The sequence below is a fragment of the Saccopteryx leptura genome, chromosome 3, assembly GCF_036850995.1.
Source record: "Saccopteryx leptura isolate mSacLep1 chromosome 3, mSacLep1_pri_phased_curated, whole genome shotgun sequence".
Lineage (NCBI taxonomy): Eukaryota > Metazoa > Chordata > Mammalia > Chiroptera > Emballonuridae > Saccopteryx > Saccopteryx leptura.
The window spans coordinates 172,186,697-172,211,968 of record NC_089505.1 but is presented as its reverse complement, the minus strand read 5'-3'; the positions used below and the strand labels follow the sequence as shown (position 1 = coordinate 172,211,968).

The 25,272-nt window shown below is 42.0% G+C and overlaps 1 protein-coding gene across 4 annotated transcripts in view; it reads left to right on the top strand.

Moving 5' to 3' along the window:
• The window catches only part of GCC2 (GRIP and coiled-coil domain containing 2), a 109,794-nt gene extending 87,351 nt beyond the window's left edge, over positions 1-22,443 (top strand). Inside the window, exon 23 of one of the 4 annotated variants that reach the window (XM_066376869.1) lies at positions 20,406-22,443. In XM_066376869.1, the coding sequence (XP_066232966.1) occupies positions 20,406-20,476 (71 nt within the window). In that variant the 3' untranslated portion in view covers positions 20,477-22,443. Of the gene's footprint in view, positions 1-18,793; positions 19,183-20,405 lie in introns of those variants that run through there. The other 3 variants (XM_066376867.1, XM_066376866.1, XM_066376870.1) reach the window with 3 other exon arrangements.
• The last annotated feature ends 2,829 nt before the right edge of the window (positions 22,444-25,272 follow it).

The following is a 25,272-nucleotide window of genomic DNA, read 5'->3' as shown; positions in this document are numbered from 1 at the left end:
GCTGAATCAGCTAATAGATGAGGCAGCAGGTTATATAACCGTAGGAGCAACCGTGCATGCTCTCCCACTTCTGAGTCATGTCCTCTGGCATAGGTACTGTGTTGGTGCCCCGGGCTCTAGCTAGCAGTGGGGCCTCACACTCCACCTCCCTAGGGGTCAGGGCTCTGGTTTTCTCTTTCAGGGCACTCCCTTGTGCCCAGAGGCCACAAAAACAGTAGAGGGAACAGTAGGCTATCACTAGTTCCCGTGCTATACCTGCTACAATGAACCCATCTCCAGAATGTTCCCAAACTCTCTCACCAGTGGGAGAGAGTGTCCTCTGATAGGGCCCACTGACACTGGATGGCTGACACTTTAGCATCCACCTCCTGCAAAACCTCTCGGATCTGCTGCTGATTGTCAGGGATATACACTCAGCAGTCCGCATGCACAAAGGCACAAGTACTGCCCTCTGCTGCAATAAGCAAGTCTAAAGCTGTGTGGTTCTGCAAAACCACCTTCCACATCTGGGGAGTCTCATCAAGGAGGAGACTCAGGGAGTGGTGAGTGACATTCAAGACCTGGGCTATGTTTTGGGCAACGCCTCAACCTGCAGTTTTATAATAATAGTGCTACCCTTGGTATAAAGAGAACCAGAGGGTAAAACTACTGGGCAGCTCTCTTTTTCATATGTCAGCAGTGGTACACAGGGTCCCAATTTTGGGGATTTTGTGCCAATGTCTATACCACCTTGCCATAAATAAACAGAAGACCCCTAGTATAGTGGCCAGTTCAGTGAGGGTATAGTGGTAGGGCCAGTTATATGTGCCACAGACCCACAACCCGTCTCCTGGCAGAAAATCTGTAGGCTTCATACCTATAAGCTTTCTCTGATCCCACTAGTGATTTCTGTTGGGAGACACCATCAGATTGGCACACAAGTCTGTGGGTAGCCAGCCCACAGTACAGTCGGGCACACCGTCGTTGTGCTGCTCTATACAAGAAGGGGCCACCTGCAAAAGCTCCACATGAATGCCTGCCAACCACCCCCAGCTGTTATACACAGCTTTCCCCAGCAAGGGATGCTCATTGTGGTGAGAGTTCCGGAGAAATGTCTTAATAGTCTGTTGATGTGCATTCCACTCTGGACTTGTACACTGGGTGTTCCAGGTGCACAACTCAGTCCAGTTCTGGAGGGAGGCAGGGGAGATATGCCAAGGAAGCCCTTCTGCCGTCTGCAGACAGCTCGGTGCAAATCCAGCAATGAGACACCTGATGCACCCACGCAGTAGTGTGGGCCCACAACATGAGACTGGCGGCAGTCAGCCTGGATGAGATGACAGAGCAGAAAGTGAAACCATCATAGGCAAGGCCCGTCCCTCAGGGAGAAGCAAGCCACCCTCTCGTCCTGTGAGAGAATGGTGGCAGGTGTTCAAGGGCCTCCCGGTCGGTGATTCCAGGGTTGTACACCTGCAGTCGGGGGTGGGGGCTCACTAAGAGCTGCTGTGTACAAGGGCACGGGCCACAGTCTTATGGCAACCGCGCCTCTCAGAAGGGAGGAGGGAGCTGTAGCGGGCAGAGCTGCTCGCACCTCCACCGGCCACTTGGCGAGCCAGGGTGCAAGGGTCAAGCCTTTCTCTAGGCCTGCTCCCCTGGGTTCCAGTAACACTACCCACGGAGACCCCTCTGCCTCTAGTTCCCATAGTCAGCTCCATTTTTTTTTCCGTCCCAAGGCCACCATGGATGGAGCCAGTAGCAGTAGGGCTCCATCCTGTACCTGTATATGCAGGTCCGTGGATCCAGAAGGGGTCACCTTAAGGTGACGAGTTGCCCCTTTCAGCACCTGATCCAGAGGGCTCTTTCCTGTTCAGCCAGGCTGCTCATTCAGCAGCCACACTGTGATGGGAACCTGCTGCTTCCACCGCTTTCCTGAGGGTACCAGTGCTCTTAGCTTCTCCTTCAGCAACCTATTAAAACGTTAAATCATGCCAGCAGCTTGGGGGTGATATGGCACGTGCAACTTCCAGTGCACGTCATTGTCCTTAGCCTACCTCCAGGTAGCTTGCCCAATAAAAGGGGTCCCTTGGTTACTAGCAACTGCTAGTAGGCAGCAATAGGCCACTGAAAGGCCCTCTGAAGCCTGTATGGTCTGTTCTTGATCAGCCCTGGCTACAGGGTAGGCATATCTCAAGCCAGAGGCAGTATCCACTACTGTGAAGACATACTAGGTCTTCTGGCATGGGGCCTATGTAATATACCTGCCATGATTACAGTGACTTCTCCCCTAGGTATCTGTCCTGGGGTGGTAAACAGGCGCCTCCTCCAGGGGTACTGCTGTGCACACCACGGGCACTGCCTCATGGCTTCTTTGGCCTCTGTCCGGGACACAGCTAGTCCCCAGCGCTGTGCAATAAGGCCCATCTTACGAGCTGCCACATACCCCAGCTTCTTGTGCAACCACGCTGTGATCACAACTGGCTCTGGGGTTTGCGCGGTCTCTCAGGCCTGTGCCAAGGCATCTGCAGCATCATTACCAGGGGCCTGCAAATGTCTGTGCCCAGAAATATGGTAAATCTTGGCTTCTTCCTGCAATCCACACTTCCACAGGTCCTGCCACATCTCTTTCCCCCACAGAGGGTGGTGGCCAATAAGCCAATCCTGAGCAGCCTAACAGGCAAACACAGTGTCAGGCCATGGTACACAGCGTAGCTGTCTGTGCACATGTCCAGTTTCTCTCATCAGGACCATCTCATTGCTCAGCCCATTGACTGGATTGTCCTGCACCTGTCTCAAACCAAAAGGTCTCTGTCTGAGGCAGCAGGTCAACAGCCATCCACATTGGTGGCTGCCCCTTACAGGAACCATCTGTGTACCACGCTTCCACCAGAGAGGCAGCTTCCCCTCTTGGTATGGACTCTCCTGTACTTCATCTAGGGCTGGTTTTATCTTCAGTTTTCTGGACAGACCACACAGCTTCCCCCAGCTTCAGAATGGTCCAGCCAATTTCCTCATGTACTGTTGGCAGGCAGTACTGTTTCACCGACACAATTCGTGTTGCCTGAGGAGGTCTAAGGGGGCATGTTGTGGATGCCCTCTGACCACTGTCTTCATCACTGGTACCCACAACTGGAATTCTCCCTGGGTGGTGATCACAGCTAGCCTGGCCAGCACGTCCAGCCCCAGGATGTATGCTGCAATAGGGGATAGATAAACCTCGTATGCCTTAGGAGGCAGTCTGCCAATCTTCATAATCACTGTTGTTTTGTGGACCCATATCTGGCAACCCTCTTAGCCCTCTGTGGTCACCAAGGGTCCCCAGAACAGGTCTAGGTTGCCAAAAATTGAAGTAGAGTCTGCACTTGTGTCCACCAAGGCTAGGATGTGTTGGACATTGCGGGGGGACCAATAAATGATCAGTTCAACATGAGGCCGCTAGTCCCTGGGTTCCCCCTTTTCACGGACACTTGGCCTCCTTCCCTAGTTAAGCAGATAATCTGTTGGAGCCAAGCTCCTGCTAGGATTTCATAGACTTTGCTGCCACCCTGTGGCCAAAGAAGAAATTGCTATTCTGGCATATGGCCAACATTATCCCAGATGGCCCTGGCTGCTGCTAATAAATCATGCCACAATTGGCACCAGTTAATTTTTAGGGGCCTGCCCTCAGTCCTGTGCATTGGGGTAGCGCTTCCTCCCCCCTTCCTTCCTATCTTGCAGCTGCAGCTTCTCACTTGCTCCTACCAGGGAGGACTGACCGTGGTGGTGCATCTTCATGTTGTCCAGGCGCTACTCCAAGTCTTTTTCCTTGTGCTGTAGCGACTGTAGCCAAGCCACCTGGCCCACACCTTCTTTGTGGGCTGCCAGGACGTTCATCTCCAACTCCTCCAAAGTTCTCTGGATCCCCTCTGGCCAGGGGTGGACTGTGCCCTAGTCCTCTCATCCTGCCTTCCCTGCTCACTGTGCCACTTGTTGGGGTTCAGGGGCCCCTTGGAAAGTGTGATGCTGAGGTTAAAGAATGCAGGGGCAGCTGACACGGTGGAGGAATGCAACAAAAGCCGCAGCACACTTTATTATTCAAGGTCAGTTTTTATACAATGTAGAGGAGCTTGCACATGTGTTCCCTCCTTTGGCCGAATCAGCTAATAAATGAGGCAGCAGGTTATATAACTGTGGTAGCAACAGCTCATGCACTCCCACTTCCAGGTCATGTCCTTTGGCACAGCCACTGTGCTGGGGCCCTGGGCTCTAGTTAGCAGTGGGGTTTCACAATAGTTTCTTTTGATCTGTTTTTTATACTACATTTTTCTAATGATAATACATAACTAATGCTAGTGTTCTCAGCTCTAATTTTGTCACAAGATCTAAACTAAGAATAGAGAATATGCATTTTAGTAATATAGTTATACTAAATAAGAAACTGCTTTAGCCCTGGCCGGTTGGCTCAGTGGTAGAGCGTCGGCCTGGTGTGCAGAAGTCCCGGGTTCGATTCCCGGCCAGGGCACACAGGAGAAGCGCCCATCTGCTTCTCCACCCCTCCCCCTCTCCTTCCTCTCTGTCTCTCTCTTCCCCTCCTGCAGCCGAGGCTCCATTGGAGCAAAGATGGCCTGGGCGCTGGGGATGGCTCCTTGGCCTCTGCCCCAGACGCTAGAGTGGCTCTGGTGGCAACAGAGCAACAACCCGGAGGGGCAGAGCGTCGCCCCCTGGTGGGCGTGCCGGGTGGATCCCGGTCGGGCGCATGCAGGAGTTTGTCTGACCGTCTCTCCCTGTTTCCAGCTTCAGAAAAATACAAAAAAAAAAAAAAAAAAAAGAAAAAAAATAAACTGCTTTTATATTAACTGTTACTTTTTATCGAAGCTGAAACTTTTTTCATCGTAAAATTAATCAGGACTTAAGGAAGAATTTATTTTTTTAACCAAAAAATAGTTTTCAATAGAAAAATGGTATGATCTCAAAATATGTAGCATATAGAGTAATCCTCTTTTAAAAACACGTCATGTTTAGTATAATGTCATTATTACTAACACTAAAATGGCCCCTATAAGTTGAGGGTACATTGCTCAATACAAGATCTACTGACCTGAGGGTCCCAGGAACACACCAGTGTTATTGATCATTCCATAGAAGGTATATTCAAATTTTTATTAAAAACCCAAAACTCTTAAGGCATACTTTTGCTAAGTCTTAGAAATGTAGGAAAATCCCACTTATTATGCTTAAACTAGTTCATTTTTTAAAGGTTATTAACTTTTTGTCTCTTACCTATGTGACTAAGTAAAAGAAAACTTATGAAAATTAAAGCCTGACCAGGTGGTGCCATAGTGGACAGAGTGTCAGCTTGGGATGCTGAGGACCCAGGTCTGAAACCCCAAGGTCGCTAGCTTGAGCTCAGGGTTGCTGGCTTTAGTGTGAGATCATCAACATGACCCCATGGTCTCTGGCTTGAGCCCAAGGTTGCTGGCTTGAGCAAGGGGTCACTGGAGTGGCTGGAACCTCCCCCCACATCCTCCCCTGTTCAAGGCACGTATGAGAACACAATCAATGAACAACTAAGGTGCTGCATTTCTGAATTGGTGCTTCTCATCTCTTTTCCTTCCTGTCTGTCTGTCCCTCTCTCTTGCTGAAAAAAAAAGTTAAACTAAAAACAATTATGATCTGGCAGCAGGTTTATATATGGTTTTAAAAAGAATGGTTAAATTGGAAGATAATTATTCAGAATTCAGAGTGGAGAAACAATGAAAAAAATGAGTGAATAAGAGACATAGAAGATAGAATGACAACATCTAATATATTTAATAATTGAAGGTCTAGAAGGAAAGGAGAGAAAAGGATTCAGTAGAAACAACATTTGAAGAATGTGGTTGGAAGTTTTCCAGAATTGCTTACGTGTATCTACCCACAGGATTTGAAAGTCTCAGTAACACTTCAAGTTGGGTAAATAAACGGAAGTCTACCTCCAGCTATATAAAAGTGAAGCTGCTCCCCAGAAAGGACAGAGAAGAATGTCAGAAGCAGCACGAGAATGAAGACACCTTGTACCTGACTGGCAGTGGCACAGAGGAGGGGGTACCGACCGGGAATGCTGAGGTCACTGGTGAAACCCTGAGCTTGCCCTGTCAAGGCACATGCAGGGAGCAGCTACTACTTGTTGATGTCCCCCCCCCACCTTTCCTCTCTCTAAAACTAATAAGTAAAATCTTTTAAAAATTAGAAAAGAAGAAGACACATTTCCTTGTTACCTTTAAAGGAATAACAGGCTCACAACTGAATCTTCAAAGGAATTGGTAGAACACCATCTTTAGAGCTCTGTAAGAAATACTACCAACCTTGTAAAAGTATTTTTAAGAGCTTTTCTGACAGACTAAAACTAAGAATTCACCTCCACTGGAAATTTTTAGCAGTGCACTTCATACATAAGGAGAGCTTTCTCGATGAAAGTCTGAGACACAGGAAGGAGCACACACAGGAAGCGTGTCCCCATGGGCCTCACCAGCCACAGCAAGGATCTTGCTTTACCAAGACACGTCACACGTGTGGGGTGCCAGAGGGAGGGTCTGAGAGCTGCTGTCCTGCACCGTAAGGAATGGGGACATAAAAGCAAAGAGCACAGGGACCTCTTGTGTCCTTTATCTCCTTTAAAGCAGTGCTTGAGATCTCTGATTTTATATAGGGTTTAAACGGCAGTTTTCATTCAGGCTGTTAGCAGTGAGTGGATGAAGAGGTTATTTTTGGTGGATTACATAAAATAAATAAGACTACACCAATACATTGAATCTAGTAAGGGTAAGAATTGTTTCTGGAAACTCTCTTGGTGTCTGTGTGGATGCTGGTTATTATCTGTCTATATCAGCTCCTGTTGTAAATTTTTTTTTCCTGTGGGTTTGGGTTGCAAATATTTGAGAAGCATTAGCTTAGGGAATAAAGTAGGTTATCCATCTTTGAGAATCAACATTAAAATCCCTATGATAAACACCCATTAAGATCCCCAACTTGTCCCCTAAGCAAGCTGCTAATAGCTGCCTATGGCATCTGTATGCAAGGTAATACAACCTAAAGTGCCATGTGAGTCCCAAAACAAATAACATGAAGACAAGGCTAAAAAGAGTATTGTTACTCTACTTGCAGTGGCACTGTTAACTCCCTACTGCCTGTTTACCAGATCGCAGCACAGCGCACAGATTGCAGTCTGCTTGCGATGCAACTTGTGATAAAGTCCACTTTGCACCCAGATAAGTTAATTATATAGTACTTCCCTGTGCAAAGCTAGAATCAGCACTGCTGCCAACCAAGAGCTAAAAGTTGCTTTTAACTCCCCAGTGATGTAATAATATACAAAGTTATGTATTGTTACTTATGAACTAAGATCTAACACTCTACAGACATAAAGAGCAAAAGGCAAAGGTTCTCATAGTGTTTTGATCATCTCCAGACTGGCAGGAGGAGAATGCACAGTGACATGCTCACTGTAAAGGCCTGACTTGATTTGCAGAGAATAGAGAACCTTATCAGAAGAGCACAGTTAATGGCTCAGGGCAAGAGCAAATGCACCGTAGTGTTTTCTGCTTGGCTCTTCTCTGGTTCTCATGCACCAAGGAGATGACAGCTGCCAAGGATATTGACTGCACAGAGTGGGCGGGGCTTGCCAGGTGCCAGGTCTGAGACCACATTTGAATTTTTACAATTTTATTTAGAAAATTAAATTTAATGAAGTGACATTGATCAATGAGTACATAGGTTTTAGGTAAACATCTCTATAGCATTTGAACTGTTGATTGTGTTGTGTGCCCTTCACTCAAAGTCAAGTGTGTATTTGTTATTACTGTGTATTTGTTCCTTTTTACTCCTCTCTTCCCCCATATCTCCCTTCCCTGGTAACCACTTCACTGTTACCTATGTCCGTGAGTCTCAGTTTTATATCCCACCTATGTGTGAAATCATATAGTTCTTAACTTTTCCTGATGTACTTATTTTACTCAGTATAGTGTTCTCAAGGTCCATCCATGTTGTCCTTAATTTTCATTGTGTCACAAAGCTTCTACTCAGTATAACAGTCATTCCAAATGAACACACAGTAGTCTCTGCATTTTGTGTAGGGAAATGTTCACAGTCACCTAGCCCTCATTGTTCCTGGGAGCAAAGCCACCTCCTTCTCTGATGGGAGAAAGCAGTCAGTGCCCAGCTGTCCATCTCAAAATAAAGAACATCCCTTCTCCCAGCTCCACAGGGGCTCTTCTTGCAGATTGTGGAAGACAGACTTCTGAAGGCCTTGTGCCCCTGTTACTGTGTCTAGGTACCTGTGTCTCTATGTAATCCTTGCTGACAGGATGTTACTCCCATGATTAGGTTGCAAGAGTTTGTGACTTCTATCTTGCTAGCAGACTCCTTCTGCCTTCTCCATGTACACACTTGATTGACACACGGTGTCCTATGGGAGAGGCTATGTGTCAAGGAACTAAGGGCATCAGTTTAGCAGTTCTTAAGGAACTGAATCCTGCTTTCTAACATGGGTTTGAAGCAGATTCTCCTCCATTGTTCTTTCAGATGAGACCTTGTCTCTGGCAGCAGATACCTTGATTGTAGAATTTTGAGAGACCCGGAGACAGAGAACCCAGCTAAGTCATTCCTGGTCTCCTGTCTCAAAGAAACATGATAAATATGTGCAGGGTTTTTTATTGTTTATTTTTTAATTTTTATTTAAGGGAGAGAAGGGGATATAGACTCCCGCATGAACCCTGACCGGGATCTACCTGGTGATGCTCATCTGTGGCCGATGCTCTGCCCATCTGGGCCATGCTCACAACTGAGCAGGGAGCCATCCTCAGTGCCTGGGCCAATGCACTTGACCCACAGAACCATGGCTGTGGGAAGGGAAGAGAGAGAGACAGACAGAGAAGTGGGGAGGGGTGGAGAAGTTAGATGGTCGCTTTTCCTATGTGCCCTGACCAGGAATCAGTTCTGGGACTTCCGCATGCCTGCTCAATGCTCTACCACTGATCCAACCGGCCAAGGCCATATGTGTTGTTTTAAGCCAGTAAGTTTGTGGCAAATTTTGTTAGGTAGCAGTTTATAACTATTACATGGATGAAACCAGACAGTGAACAGAAAAAGAAATGAAAGTGGTTTATAAACTGTAGAGTTTATTTAAAATTTCTCTGAATGAGACCCAAGGTGTCTGGAAGGACACATTGTAAATGTAATAATTGTTGCCTCTTTGGAGGGCAGGGGAGGAATGGAGGATAGGACATGTAATGAAGAGAATGCTCACTATTATCTAAGGCTGTAAAACTCCGAAATCATGTATGTTTATATAAAAACCATATTGAGGAAAACTGAGGAGATCTTTTCTGAAATTTTCTTGGAAATCTAGAATATTTATTTTGAACTTCGTGGATTAGTCTGCAGGCCGCACAAAATTGTTTTTTACTCTTTTTACAGCAAACCCCTTAACATTTCCTGCAGTACTTGAGTTTTTTCTTTGTCTGGGAAGCTTTTTATTCCTCCTTCAATTTTAAGCAATAGTGTTACTGGATAAAGAAGTCTTGGTTGTAGGCTCTTGTTTTGCATTACTTTGAAGATTTCTTGCCATTTCTTTCTTGCCTCAAGTGTTTCTGTTGAAAAGTCAGATGTCGGCCTGGCCTGTGGTGGCGCAGTGGATAAAGCGTCAACCTGGAAATGCTGAGGTTGCCGGTTCAAAAAAAACCCTGGGCTTGCCTGGTCAAGGCACATATGGGAGTTGATGCTTCCTGCTCCTCCCCCCTTCTTTCTCTCTCTCTCTCTTTCTCTGTCCCCTCTCTATAATGAATAAATAAAATCTTAAAAAAAAAAAAAAAAAAAAAAAAGTGGGATAGCTGGATCAAAAGGCAGTTCCATTTAAAAAAAAAAAAAAAAAAAAAAGAAAAGTCAGATGTCATCCTTATGGGGGCTCCTCTGTGGGTAATTGACTTCTTTTCTCTTGCTACTTTTAGTGTTTTTCTTTATCTCTTAACTTTGGTATTTTAATTATGATGTGTCTTGATGTAGGCCTCTGGGTTTCTCTTTACTGGGACTCTGTGCTTCTTGAACTTGTGTGACTTTTTTCTTCATCAATTTAGAAAAGTTTTCAGCTATGATTTTTTCAAAAAGGTTCTCTATCCCTTGTTCTTTCTCTTTTCCTTCAAGGACCCCTTTGATGCTAATGTTATTTCTCCTCATATTGTCGCAGAGTTCTTTTATAGTTTACTTAGAATTTTTGAGCCTCTTTTTATTTTTGCTGCTGTTTCTGTGTTTTTATTTATCTTACCCTCTAATTTGCTGATTTGATCCTTTCCTTCATCCAGCCTGCTGTTTATTCCTTCTAGTGTAGCCTTCATTTCTGATACTGTAATGGTCATTTCTTATTTATTCTATTTTATTATTTCAGTGTCTTTTTGATGCTTGCAATTTCTTTATTTAGGTGCTCATTAAGTCCATCTATTGTTGCTCTGCAATCCTTAAGCATCCTAACAATCATTATTTTAAGCTCTGCATCCAGTAATTTGGTTACTTCCATCTCATTCAGTTCTTTTTTTTGGGATTTTCTCGGGGATTTTCTCTTGTTTATTCATATGGCTTCCATTCCTCTGTTTTCTCATTTTTTTCTGTGTGCAGTTTGCAAGCTTGTGGGTCTGAGGTTGGTTTATGAAATATGGCTTCTCCTTCAGGTCTTTATCCCTCGCCTCTGCTGGTTGCTTGGATTTTAATTCCCCTTAATTAGTAAGGTCAATTAAAAGTCTGAATTTTCTTCCTGTTTGTTTGCTGAGCCCAGCAGGGAGCTTCTATGTTTAGGATGGGGGATGTGGGCATATCTTGTTCTTTGGTCCCAGTTGAAACTCTATCCAGGAATGCAGTGGCTGTGACTTCTGAGAACCAGAAGGTGTGGTTTATGCAATTACTCTCTGGGGGCAGGGCGTGTTCTTCATATCGGAAGGGGAAAGTGTAGTTCAGGTCTCCCTGGAAACCTGAGTCACTGCCCCTCCACTTATGTCCTCTTTTTCGAACTGCCTTTCATGCTGATTGGAGCTGGAAAACTTTTTGCAGGTGGGTCAACTGGCTCCACACTAGGCTTGTGCTAGATGGAGCAAGTGACACTCCCCCCCACAATTATGGCCTCCTTGGCACTGGAGAATGACTCAGCTCAGGTATTCTTCTCGTCACCGTTTTTGTCCCTGTGCCTTGATCTCCCCACTTTCCTCATGCAAAACCAGTTCCCTTAGCCCTTCTCGCCCCCGGAGCCCCAGGCAAGTGGCTGTGAGCGATATTTTCTGTGCTGGCCCTTTAAGGCTGCAAGTTCTTCGCTAGCCATCTCCCACAGACAGAACTCCCGCTTTTCTTCCCACACAATGCTGTCAGGCTGTCTGCTCCAGTCTCTGGGTTTCTAGGCTGGGGCTCTGGTCCTGGGTCTGAGGACCCCACCTCTCAGGGTTTCTCTCCTCGCAATGAGAAACTCTCTGGACCCTCAGCCTCTCCTCGCTTCTGGGAGCAGTGGAACCCCCACCATGTCCCTGCACTCCCTACCAGGCTCAGTGTGGTTTCTTCTCTGCTCCTGAGTTTTCAAGTCCTGTTTTTTTAGTCCAAAGTTGGTTTTTCAGGGTGATCTTAAATTAATTTGTAATCCAGTTTGGTCCCAGGATGTGGCAGTCTGTGCATCTGCTTATTCTACTACCATCTTGGAGTACCAGAAAATCTTATTCACAGCCACTTCTCTGGGGCTCTGGTGGAGGGAGAGCTGAGAGGACTAGAGTTGCATGAGGAGAGTATAAAGTTGGAGGGCCAGGGAGAAACACTGTAGGGGATGGCCACTGAAACCCCAGTTCTGACTAATTCTCTAATACTGCTGTCACCATCTTTTTGGGTGGAAAAATCAATCCTCTGGGTGGCAACAGCCTGGAGAAAGGCAACCGCTCCACCCTCGGGGGTCTCTCTTGCCCCTGTCATGGGGATAGGATAGTTCTGAGAAGCCAGAAAGCAGGGGGCACAACAGCAACTCAGTTTTCTGGTGTTGAGGCTGAAGCTTTCCCTGACGCACTCCTGAGTCTAAAACTGGTAATTCTGCCCCATGGGAGACTCAGTAGAAACTGCCCAGAATGCAGGCAGACCATATCTCTGGGGACACACCCACTGCATTCATGGGGCCACATTCTCCTGAGGTTTGTGAAAACAGTCTGGACAGACTGACACCTGTGTTTGAGGGGGTGGAAACACAACCATCTTTTCTAATCCCTGAATTGTTGCAGGCTCTAGACTCTACTAGAGGTTTTTTAAGTTGCCGAGCCCAACAAGCAGCCAGAAGACAGAGGCTACAGGAGGCGGGACTCAGGGAACCTTGGTATTTTAAGTGGATCTTGCTCCAGGCCCCATGTGGGTAAAAGCTAGCCTAGGTATGTAGCTTGGTATTCTATGAGCACCTCAGTCCATCAGAGGCAGCCACAAACTCTAGATTGCTTGTAGCTCCAAGAAGGTTGCTGAGCGCCAGTCACAAGCAGTGTCTACCTCTGGTCTGCACCGAATTCCTGCCAGGGAGGCCCAGGGCTGGCACATCCAGGGGCTAGCTGTGGAGAACATTGGTTCAGGACCTAACAGCCTTTGCTAGAGTGGTATCCGAAGGAAGGGCTCTTCACACCTGGCCTAGCTGAGGCGAGTTCCACTCTCTGTGATCAGCACCAGCACAGTGGCTCATGTGCACTGGATAGGGTGGAGCTTCAGAGTCAGCTGGTCTGGGTGCTGGATATCTTGCCCTATTGGGCTACGTTCCACAGGGGGAGGGTAGAGAGTCTTAGAGCTTCAACATTTAAAGTGTGGGTCCCTGTGAGTTTGTTGTTGGAGCTGGTTGAGGGGCTTAGCCACTTTCTGGGGGGGGAACAGTCAGCCTGAGGAGAGGACTCTCAGTATTCCTCCCTGAGACCAGGTTCTTTCCAGCTGTAAGAACTTCTGCAGAGGGGGCTGTTGACCACACTCGATCTGAACCTGATGCTCACCTTGTTAGGAAGAAATAAAATTTGAGTATCCAGCAATGACTGAGGAATTAGGCTCTAGAGTAGGGGCCACATTCCTCATACTTAGCTTCTGACCAAGAGACCCCTGATGTAGGAGGTCCCACTAACATTGTATTCCCATCCTCAATTGTTCTAATCCACCAAGCTTGGAACCTGTAGAGTGGTTGGTTGGGTGAGGCCACTCTGAGCCCACACTAGAGTCTTACTACAGGAGAATCTGTGGGAAGAACAGGCAGCTGCAAGAGGAGGTGGAGCAGATGAAAAGTAGAGGCAAATATTAGGGAGCTTGGGGCTTTTACAAAGCTGCTGTCATCTCTAAGCAGGAGGCACCTTACAGTTATACATAGTTTGGTCCCTCCCACACTACCCAGGCACAGAAAACACAAAAACAGCAAAGAGAGCAGTATCCACAGACAGGTAGCCCATAGTGGGTTAGAAATAACAGCTGACACCAACACAAGAAGATCTAGAAATAACACTATTGATAGTGGGTGGCAGACAGCACTAACAAGCAGCATGCCCAAAGGAGGGGTCTAGCAGGCACCAGACACTTGAGAAAAAATACGCCCTACAGGACAGACATTGCACAGCATGTAATACACATGATCAAGGTTGACCCGTAGAGCCAGGCCAGCCAGCCTGAAGGAATAACTGTACCCACAAAAGGACCAACTAAATTCAATACTCATATACAATAAGAGGGAAAATAGTAACCTTAAGAAGCATTCCTAGAACAAAGAAAACAGGTGGCCTGGAGAACAGTACCACCAAGCCTATCTTCTCATAAAGACCCACAAAATTTTCAAAGTCAGACAGCGCTACCTAATACACAGACAAAATGGGCAAAGAAATGTGATACAAGTAAATCAATAAGAGAAATCCCCAGAAAAAGAGCTAAATGAAATGGAACTACCAGATGCAGAGTTTAAAACGATGATTTTTAGGATGCTCAAGGATCTTAGAGCAACAATGGATAGACATAATGAGCACTTAAATAAAGAGATAGCAAGCATCAAAAAGGACATTGAAATCATAAAAAAGAACCAGTGAGAAATGACAAATACAATATCAAAAATGAACACTGCAGTAGAAGGAATCAGGTGCAGACTGTATGAAGCAGAGGATCGAATCAAAGATTTAGAGGGTAAGATAAACATATGCGCAGAAGTAGAGCAGCAAAATGAAAAGAGGTGCAAAAAGACTGAGGAAACTCTAAGAGAACTCAGACAACATGAAGAGAAACAACATCCGCAACATAGGGGTTTCTGAAGGAGAAGAAAACGAACAAGGTATAGAGAACCTGTTTGAAGAAATTATAGGCGAAAACTTCCCTAAACTGATGAAGAAAAAGTCACACAAGTTCAAGAAGCACAGAGAGTCCCATTAAAGAGGAACCCAAGGAGGCCTACACCAAGGTACATCATAATTAAAATGCAAAAGTTAAGAGACAAAGAAAGAATGTAAAAGCTGCAAGAGAAAAGCAGTTAATTACCTACAGAGGGGCCTCCGTAAGGATAACATTTGACTTCTAAACCGAAACACTTGAGGCCAGAAGGGATTGACAAAAAATATTCAAAGGAATGCAAAACAAGAACCTACAAATAAGATTGCTTTATTCAACAAGGCTATTGTTTAAAATTGGAGAAATATAAAGCTTTCCAGAAAACAAAGAAACAAACAAACAAATACCTCAAGGAATTCATTACAACCAAACTGGTACTGTAAGAAATGTTAAGCAGCCTGCTGTAAAGAAAGCAGGAAAAAAAAAGAAATCAAGAAAAAGAAGATTGTAGATTTAAAGAATAAAATGGCAGTAAATAAGTACATATTAATAATAACCTTAAATGTAAATAGATTAGATGCTCCAATCAAAGGACATAGGATAGCTGCATGGATAAGAAAACAGGACCTGTATATCTGCTGTCTGCAAGAGACCCACCTGAGAACAAAAGATACATATAGACTGAAAGTGAAGAGATGGAAAAAAGTTTTTCATTCAATTGAAAATGAAAAAAAAGAGCTGAGGTAGCAATACTTATATCTGACAAAATAACCTTTAAAAGAAATATTATATAGTAAGGGATAAAGAATGTCACTACATAATGGTAAATGGAGCAATGCAACAGGAGGATATAACCACTGTAAATATCTATGCGCCTAATATAGTAGCACCTAAATATATATATAAAGCAGATTTTGATGGATATAAAGGGCAAGATAGACAGCAGTACTGTAATAGTAGGGGATTTCAATACCCCACAAACATTAATTAATAGAGCCTCCATACAGAAATTAACAAAGAAACAGTGGCCTTAATGACACAGTAGATCAACTGAATATAATTGATAGCTTCAGAACCTTTCATCGCAAAGCAGAATATACATATTTTTTAAGTGCTCATTGTATATTCTCTAGGATAGACCACAATTTTAGGACACAAAACCAGTCATAATAAATTTATGAAGATTGAAACCATATCAAGCATATTGAAACCATATCAAGCACTCTGATCACAATGGCATGAAACTAGAAATCAACTACAATAGAAAAACTGAAAAACATTCAAACACTTGCAGGCTAAATAGCATGTTATTAAATAATGAATGGGTTTACAAGATCAAGTAAGAAATAAAAAGTTTCCTTGATTCAAATGAAAATGAACATACAACAACTCAAAATTTATGGGACACAGCAAAAGCAGTCCTGAAAGGGAAGTTCATAGCATTACAGGCATACCTTAAGAAGCAAAAAAAAAGCTCAAATAAACAACCCTAAATCTAAGAGAACTGGAGAAAGAACAACAAATAAAGCCCAGAGAAAGTAGAGGAAGGAAATAATAAAGATCGCAGCGGAAATAAATGACATAGAGGCTAAACAAAAAAAGCAATACACAAGATCAATGAAACCCAGAGGTTGTTCTTTGAAAAGGTAAGCAAGATTGACAAACCTTTAACCAGACTCATCAAGAGAAAGGGAGAGCCTGACTAGGTGGTGGCGCAGTGGATGGAGTGTCGGACTGGGATGTGGAGGACCCAGGTTCGAGACCTCAAGGTCGCCAGCTTGAGTGCAGGCTCATCTGGTTTGAGCAAAACTCACCAGCTTGGACCCAGGGTCATTGGTTCAAGCAAGGGGTTACTCAGTCTCCTGAAGGCCCACGGTCAAGACACATATGAGAAAGCAATCAATGAACAACTAAGGTGTTGCAATGAAAAACTAATCATTGATGCTTCTCATCTCTCTCCATTCCTGTCTGTCTGTCCCTATCTATCCCTCTCTCTGACTCTCTGTCTCTGTAAAAAAAAAAAAAAAAAAAGAGAGAGAGAGAGAGAGAAAAAAGGAGAGGAATGAAATAAATAAAGTTAGAAATGAAGGTGGAGATGTAACAACAGACAGTGTAGGAATACAAAGTGTTGTAAGAAAATGCTATGAAGATCTATATGCCAAAAAATTGGACAACCTAGGTGAAATGGATAGATTCCTAGAAACATACGGTCTTCCAAAACTCAATCTGGAAGGAAGAGGAAACCTAAACAGAATGATTACAACAAATGAAATTGATAGGAGTTATCACAAAACTCCTATCAAACAAAAGTTCTGGACCAGGTGGCTTCACAGGCGAATTTTACCAAACATTCAAAGAAGAGCTAACACCTATACTACTCAAGCTATTTCAAAAAAATCAAGAGAAGACTTCCAAGCTCTTTATATGAGGCAAGCATTATCCTCATTTCAAAACCAGGTAAAGACACTACAAAGAATGAATACTATAGGCCAGTATCCCTGATGAACATAGATGCTAAAATTCTCAACAATATTTTAGTAAACTGAATCTAGAAACACATTTAAAAAATCACAATCAAGTGGGATTCATTCTGGGGAGGCAAGGATGGTACAACATTCATAAATCAATAAATGTGATTCATCACATAAACAAAAGGAAGAATAAAAATCACATGATTATATCAATAGTGCAGAGAAAGCATTTGATAAAACACGCTCCCATTTATGATCAAAACTCTCAGCAAACTGAGAAGACAGGGAAATACCTCAACATCACAAAGACCATCTATGACAAACCCACAGCCAACATCATACTCAATGTGCAAAAATAAGAGCAGTCCCCTTAAGATCAGGAACAAGGCAGGGGTGCCCACTTTCATCACTGTTATTCAACATAGTTATGGAAGTCCAGGCCACAGCAATCAGAGACGAAGAAATAAAAGGGATCCAAATTGAAAAAGAAAACTATCATCACTTGCTGATGACAGGATACTGTATATAGAAATCACTAAAGTCCCAGTTAAAACACTACTAGATGTGATAAATAAATTTGGCAAGGTGGCAGGGTATAAAATTAATAGTCAGAAATCAGTGGCATTTTTATACACCAACAATAAACTGTCAGAAAGAGAAATCAAGGAAGCAATCTCCTTCACTATTTCAACAACAAAAATAAAATTAAGTACGTAGGAGCAAATTTAACCAAGGAGGTAAAAGATTTGTACCCGGAAAATTATAAGACATTGAAAAAAGTAATCAAGGAAGATACAAACAAGTGGAAGTTTATACCGTGTTTATGGATAGAAAGAATAAACATCATTAAAATTCTTTATTACCCAAAGCAATGTATAGATTCAATGCAATACCAATTAAAATACCAATGTCATACTTCAAAGATATAGAACAAATATTTCAAATATTTATAAGGAACCAAAAAACAAGAATAGCCTCAGCAATCTTGAAAATGAAGAATAAAGTGGGAAGTATCACACTTCCTGATATCAAGTTATACTACAAGGCCATAGTACTCAAAACAGCTTGATACTGGCATAAAGACAGGCATACAGATCAGTGGAACAAACAGAGAACCCAGAAATAAACCCACGCTTTAATGGTCAATTGATATTTGACAAAGGAAGTAAAAATATACAATGGAGTAAAGACAGTCTCTTTAATAAATAAATGGTGATGGGAAAATTGGACAGGCACATGCAAAAAAATGAAACTATACCACCAACTTGTACCACTCACAAAAATAAACTCAAAATGGGTAAGAGACTTAAATGTAAATCACAAAACCATGGGCATCTTGGAAGAAAACTGTCAGTAAACTCTCCGATATCTCTCATAGCAATATTTTTGCCAATTTATCTCCATGGTCAAGTGAAATAAAGGACAAGATAAACAAATGGGACTATAGCAAACTAAAAGTCTTTTGCACAGCAAAAGACACCATTAACAAAATAAAAAGACAACCTACACAATGGGAGAACATATTCGCCATTATATCTGATAAGGGATTAGTAACCAAAATTTATAAAGAACTTGTAAAACTCAACACCAGTAAGGTAAACAATTCAATTTAAAAATGGGCAAAAAATCTGAATAGACAGTTCTCCAAAGAGAACATACAAATGGCCAATAGGAATATCAAAAATATTTCAGTGTCACTAATGATCAGAAATGTAAAGTAGCCTGACCAAGGGGTGGCGCAGTGGATAGAGCGTCAGACTGGGATGCAGAGTACCCAGGTTCGAGACCCTGAGGTCGCCAGCTTGAGCGTGGGCTCATCTGGTTTGAGCAAAAGCTCACCAGCTTGGACCCAAGGTCGCTGGCTTGAGCAAGGGGTTACTCGGTCTGCTGTAGCCCCACAGTCAAGGCACATATGAGAAAGCAATCAATGAACAACTAAGGTCTTGCAAAGAAAAACTGATGATTGATGCTTCTCATCTCTCTTCGTTCCTGTCTGTCTGTCCCTGTCTATCCCTCTCTCTGACTCTCTCTCTGCCCCTGTAAAAAAAAAAAAAAAGAAAGAAAAAGAAAAAAAATGCAAATTAAAGCCACAATGAGCTACCACCTCACCATCTCACACCTACCAGAATGGCGCTTATTAACAAATCGATACACAAATGCTGGCGAATGTGTGGAATGCTCCTGCTCTGCTGGTGGGAATGCAGACTTGTGCAGCCACCATGGAGAACAGTATGACATTTGTTCAAAAAATTAAAAATAGAACTGCTTTTTGACCCAGCCAATCCACTTTTAGGAATATATCCTAAGAATACAAAATCACTGATTCAAAAAGAGAAATGCACCCCCATGTTTATGGCAGCATTATTTACAATAGCGAAGATCTAGAAACAGCCCAAATGTCCATCAGTGGACGAGTGGATTAATAAGCGATCATACATATACACAATGGAAAACTATGAAGCCGTGAAAAAGAAGGAAATCTTACCTTTTGCAATGGCATGGATGGACCTGAAGATTATTATGCTAAGTGAAATAATCCAGGCAGAGAAAGACAAATATCATATGATCTCACTTATATGTGGAATTGGATGAACAAGGTGAACTGAGGAATGGAATAGAAGCAGAGGGAGGGTCATGGGGAGCAGAGGGACAGCTGTCAGAGGGAAGGGGGATGGAGGGGATGGGATCAGGGAAGGTGAAGGAATTAGCGAAACTATATATATACATAACACAGAGATACAGATAACAGGACAGCAAATCCCAGAGGGAATTAGGGAGGGGTTTAAGGGAAGGGGGACAAAGGGGGTGTAATGAGAGGCACGGGAGTGGGAGTGAGGGGGATACTTGAATCCATGTTAACACAATAAATTAATGAAAATTAAAAAAAAAAGAAAAAGATGACTGCATACACAAAAAACAAAAATCTAATGACCATATTAAAAGCCACTGAATTATGTACTTTAAAAGGGTGAATTTATATCATGTGAATTCTCAAATTTTTAAAATTAAAAACCTGTGAACAATGTGTTATGGCAGTTTTACTTTGAATTGCTGAAACTGGAAACAACTCAGCTATCCTTCAGTGGTAGAGGAATAAGCAAACTGGTACAGACACATGGAGGAATACTACTTAGCAGTAAAAAATGAACTGCTGGTGGATGGTTCTCGAATGCAGTTTGCAAGTGAAGGCACTGGGATTCAGAAGACTATATACAATGTGATTCTGTTTATATGAATTTCTGAGAAGTACACTATGAGAACAGAAAACAAATAAGTGGTTGTGAGGAGGGGGAGTTGTGGGGGGGCAGTTGAAAATTGGCCCCAGGGGACTTTGAGGTGGTGGATGTGCGTTATACCTTGTTGGGGGAGGTGCTACACCTAAAAGATTGAATTTTACTGCAAGTCATACTTCAATAAGCCTGATTCTTAAGTGATTAAAAAACATTTGTTTTTGGATTAGTTTTGAGGTTTACCATAAATTAAATTGGTTTCATGTTCTAAGTTATGAAAGGCTTCTGTTTTATTTTCAATAGTACTTAGTTGTGCTGGAGACTTTATTTTGGAATTATTGGAAGATAGTAAATACTGAAATTTAAAGAACAGAAAGTTTCATAACATCAAAGTATGGTATGAGAAGATTAATACTTTTTTTTTTTTAACTCCCCAAAGGTGAGGAAGAAAATGCTTCCCGTTCCACTGGATGGGCATCCTATCTGCATAGCTGGTCCGGACTTAGATAGATGGAAAGAACATTATTAACCAACTGCAACCTGGCACAAATGGTTCACATATATTGCTGTCATTCCTTCATCAAACAGTATATATATATATACTATATGTATTTGTACATACAGATGTCACAAATACAGGGGTAGACAAAGTAGGTTAACAGTTGTAATGCAAATAAGTCATACAAGAATAAACTATGTGTTGCGTACTCATAACTGTAAACCTGCTTTTGCCCACCCCTGTACTTAAGAGGTCTCAGCTTGAAGTAAAAGTATGACAGCCTGTTCAGGGATGCCATCTAGCCTATGTCTGTGAGCTCCCCCGCGCGCTGCCCGGTGAGAACTCAGGAATGCATTCACTCCCCTGTCTGGAACCTCAGTACCTGACTATTTCTGGGCAGTACTGTGAATCTTGAAATTAAACTAAAGTTTGGTACCATATCAACTGGAACTAAGGTTTTTAAGATAATGTTGCAAGAATATTTATTGCAAGATTAGATTTGCAGATTTTTATTAGTTATAAATTGTTAAATTTGTTAATTAGGACATGAAGGAAAATGTTTATTAAGGGACTGTAAGTTAAATATGCAACAGTTAATTATGAGACTAAGTTAAAATACAATTTATGTTACTTACTTCAAAGTGAACTCTTCCTTCTTCTCTGTCAAGTACTGTAAGTTATCTAAGAGTTCACTGTGCTGTCACAGCCTAGTGTTCTGGTGTGCACTGACTGAGGAGATAGAACTGCCACCTTACCTGGGCTGGTCTTGTGGTGTCTCTCTAAAACTCTTGTGGCTTACCTCCTTGTAAGCTGTGAGCCTATTTTGAGAATTTTCTCCATCTCCCCAAATAAAAATATATCAGTACACTGACTGTGTAACTCAGCATTTTATCTAAATCTGAAACTGGTGCTTCCCATGTTTCAGAAGATAATGTCATTCTGTGTTTTCCATTAGAAGGGAACTTAGAAATGAATGTTACATTTCCACAGTTCTTATGAATAACTGGATGGTGGTATGACTTGCCTTTGATGTCTCTGAATATATTTTGTTAATAGATCAAAATTATGTTCTTAAATTATAAATTTGAGAGTTCTGTTTTTAATATTTAAATTGCCATACAGTATGTTCTATGAAGGTCTCTTTTAAGCTTTCAAATTTATGTTCTAATTTTCAGTCTTAGCTGGTGAACTGACTGTACTTTGACTACTCAGAACATTAACTTCAATTTAATTTGCTGCTGACATGTTGTGTTTGATCTTTAAAAAATATCTCCTATGTCTGTCTTTTCTCCTGTTTTAGAAGAACAGACCTAACTAGTGAATGGATTAATGAAAATGCATCTATTTCAGAGCTGACTTTAAAAGGTTAATTATTTTACTTTATAAACTATGGAGATAAGTATGCCAGCAACATACAATGAAACTGTAATAGTATTTAAATATATTTCACTTTCTCTTTAAGTCTAGGCCTTTTGAAGTCTGTTAACTGTTTTTGAAATATAGTTTCTACTTATGAATGTAATAACAAAAATACCTTTGTGCATGATTAAAAATTATTACTTTGATTACTAAAGGAATACTCTTTCATGGTTTTAGCAATGAAAGGAAATATAATGATTATTTTAGTGTATGTATTAAATATGTTTATATATTTTTATTCCTACTCTTTTAGATACTGTCTTTTGAGGTTTTGAATTAGTTTATGAATTGAAAACTCAAAGTTCCTTTACTGCTGTCTTTACACAGTTTGGATCTACAGTATCAGGTGCTTGAGACACAGAAATTGACCTTCCAGTACATGGTGGTGGACCGTGGTGCCTGCCATGCCTGACAGCCATTCCTTTGGCACTGCCGCCTTCCTTAGCCTTTCTTTGGTACCACAGGTTTCAGCATCTCTGGAATGTAAGGCATCTCTTGTACTGGGTGAGCTTTGCTTACCCTCCAAATAGTATAAGATCGAGAAAAAAATATATATATATTTTTAATTCATTTTAGAGAGAGGGGCGGGGAGGAGCAGAAAGCATCAACTCCCATATATGCCTTGACCTGGCAAGCCCGGGGTTTTGAACTGGTGACCTCAGCATTCCAGGTCGACTCTTTATCCACTTTGCCACCACATGCCAGGCGAATTATACTTCTTTAAACAAACTTTGGGAATTATTTTCTTTTACCCCAGCTTTGTCAGAAGTGTGGCCAAACTTCATACTAGCAAAGCTGAGGCTTGCTAGAGGCCCACAGTGCCTCGTTTTCTTTTTAAACCCCATGTTAGTTGATTATGTAGCTGGAAATATGTAGAATTGATGAGGAGTGTTATGTTTTCCATAAAGACATAATTTTGGTATTGGGTGAATGACACAGCTCACAAAACAAGTTCTCCTACCATATAATTAAGCTATTCTATTTTCCTTTGGTATCTGAAAATCAGCTATTGCTTTAAAATAAATACAAGGAAAACAACCTGATAACTTTGCAGGTATCTTTGAACTAATTTTCCCCCATGAGTGTTAAAAAATTATTTGATTGTTTATGTATAAGTTATATTTATAGAAGGGAAATATTTTTTACCTGCATCCAGAACAGATTACATGGGAAAAATCAAATAATTACTTAAAATTTTTGTGTGAAAAGAACACTGAACATGGTGAGGAAATAAGATTGTAGTTTCGATAATGGAGGTGACAGTCCCAGTTTCCCTTTGAACCCATGTAGTGGTTACCTTTCTAGCTGTTTGCCCAACCTTTAAGATGACAACACTCCCCTCCACTGCTGTCTCTCTCTGGGAATTTTACCCTACCACCATACAAGGTGCAGGAAGGCCAACCATAATCAACTGAACCAGATACAGATCCTAAACCCAAGTCAAATTAATTAACTTATCTCAGGAATGTGGATTTGGGACTACAGAGTCAAGTCAGCATCTTTATAACTGGCATTGTGCCATGTAAATGCAGGAGATCTGGAATAAGCAGAGAAAGCCCACCAACAGAGTGTCAAGAAGGCTACACAGACAAGCAGAGGAAACAGAAATGTGGGGTGAGAATTCCAAGAGCCTTCAATACTGCTTCTAACCCCAGAGACTGAGGTGCAATGTCTTCTTTTTAAAAATTTTTAATGTTATTTTTATTAATTTTAATGCAGTGACATTGATAAATCAGGGTACATATGTTCCGAGAAAACATCTCCAGATTATTTTGACATTTGATTATGCTGCATACCCCTCACCCAAAGTCAAATTGTCTTCCATCACCTTCTATCTGGTTTTCTTCATGCCCCCTCCCTCTCCTTCCTCGCCCCCTCCCCACACCTCCACCCCACCCCCTGTTACCATCACATTCTTGTCCATGTCTCTGACTCTCATTTTTATGTCCCATCTATTTATGGGTTCATATAGTTCTTAGTTTTTTCTGATTTACTTATTTCACTCCATATAATGTTATCAAGGTCCATCCATGTTGTACGTGATCCGATGTCATCATTTCTTATGGCTGAGTAGTATTCCATAGTATATATGTACCAAAGCTTTTTAATCCACTGTCCTCTGATGGACACTTGGGCTGTTTCCAGATCTTTGCTATTGTGAACAATGCTGCCATAAACATGGGGGTGCATTTCTCTTTCTGGAACAGTTCCATGGTGTTCTTGGGGTATATTCCTAAAAGTGGGATAGCTGGGTAAAAAGGCAGTTCAATTTTCCATTTTTTGAGGAATCTCCATACTGTTTTCCATAGAGCCTGCACCAGTCTGCATTCCCACCAGCAGTGCAGGAGGGTTCCCTTTTCTCCACATCCTTGCCAGCACTTACTTATTCTGTGTTGTTTTGTTGATGAGCACCATTCTGACTGGTGTAAGATGATATCTCATTGTGGTTTTAATTTGCATTTCTCTAATGATTAGTGATGTTGAGCATTTTTTCATATGCCTATTGGCCATCTGTATATCCTCTTTGGAGAAGTGTCTATTCATTTCTTTTGCCCATTTTTTGATTGGATTGTTTGTCTTTCTGGTGTTAAGATTTAGAAGTTCTTTATAAATTTTGGTTATTAACCCCTTATCAGACGTACTGTCAAATATATTCTCCCATTGTGTAGTTGTCTTTTTATTCTGTTCTTATTGTCTTTGGCTGTGCAAAAGCTTTTTAGTTTGATATAGTCCTATTTGTTTATCCTGTCTTTTATTTCACATGCCCGTGGAGATAAATCAGCAAATATATTGCTGCAAGAGATGTCGGAGAGCTTACTGCCTATGTTTTCTTCTAAGATGCTTATGGTTTCACGGCTTACATTTAAGTCTTTTATCCATTTTGAGTTTATTTTTGTGAATGGTGTAAGTTGGTGGTCTAGTTTCATTTTTTTGCAGGTTGTTGTCCAATTTTCCCAACACCATTTGTTGAAGAGGCTGTCTTTACTCCATTGTAGTTCCTTACATCCTTTGTCAAATATCAGTTGTCCATAGAGCTGTGGGTTTATTTCTGGGTTCTCTGTTCTGTTCCACTGATTTATGTGCCTGTTCTTATGCCAGTACCAGGCTGTTTTGAGTACAATGGCCTTGTAGTATAGCTTGATATCAGGAAGTGTGATACCTCCCCCTTTATTCTTCTTTTTTAAGGTTACTGAGGCTATTCGTGTTCTCTTTTGGCTCCATATAAATTTTTGGAATATGTGATCTATATCTTTAAAGTATGTCATGGGTATTTTAATTGGTATTGCATTGAATTTATAGATTTCTTTGGGTAATATAGACATTTTAGTGATGTTTATTCTTCCTAACCATGATTACGGTATATGCTTCTACTTGTTTGTATCTTCAC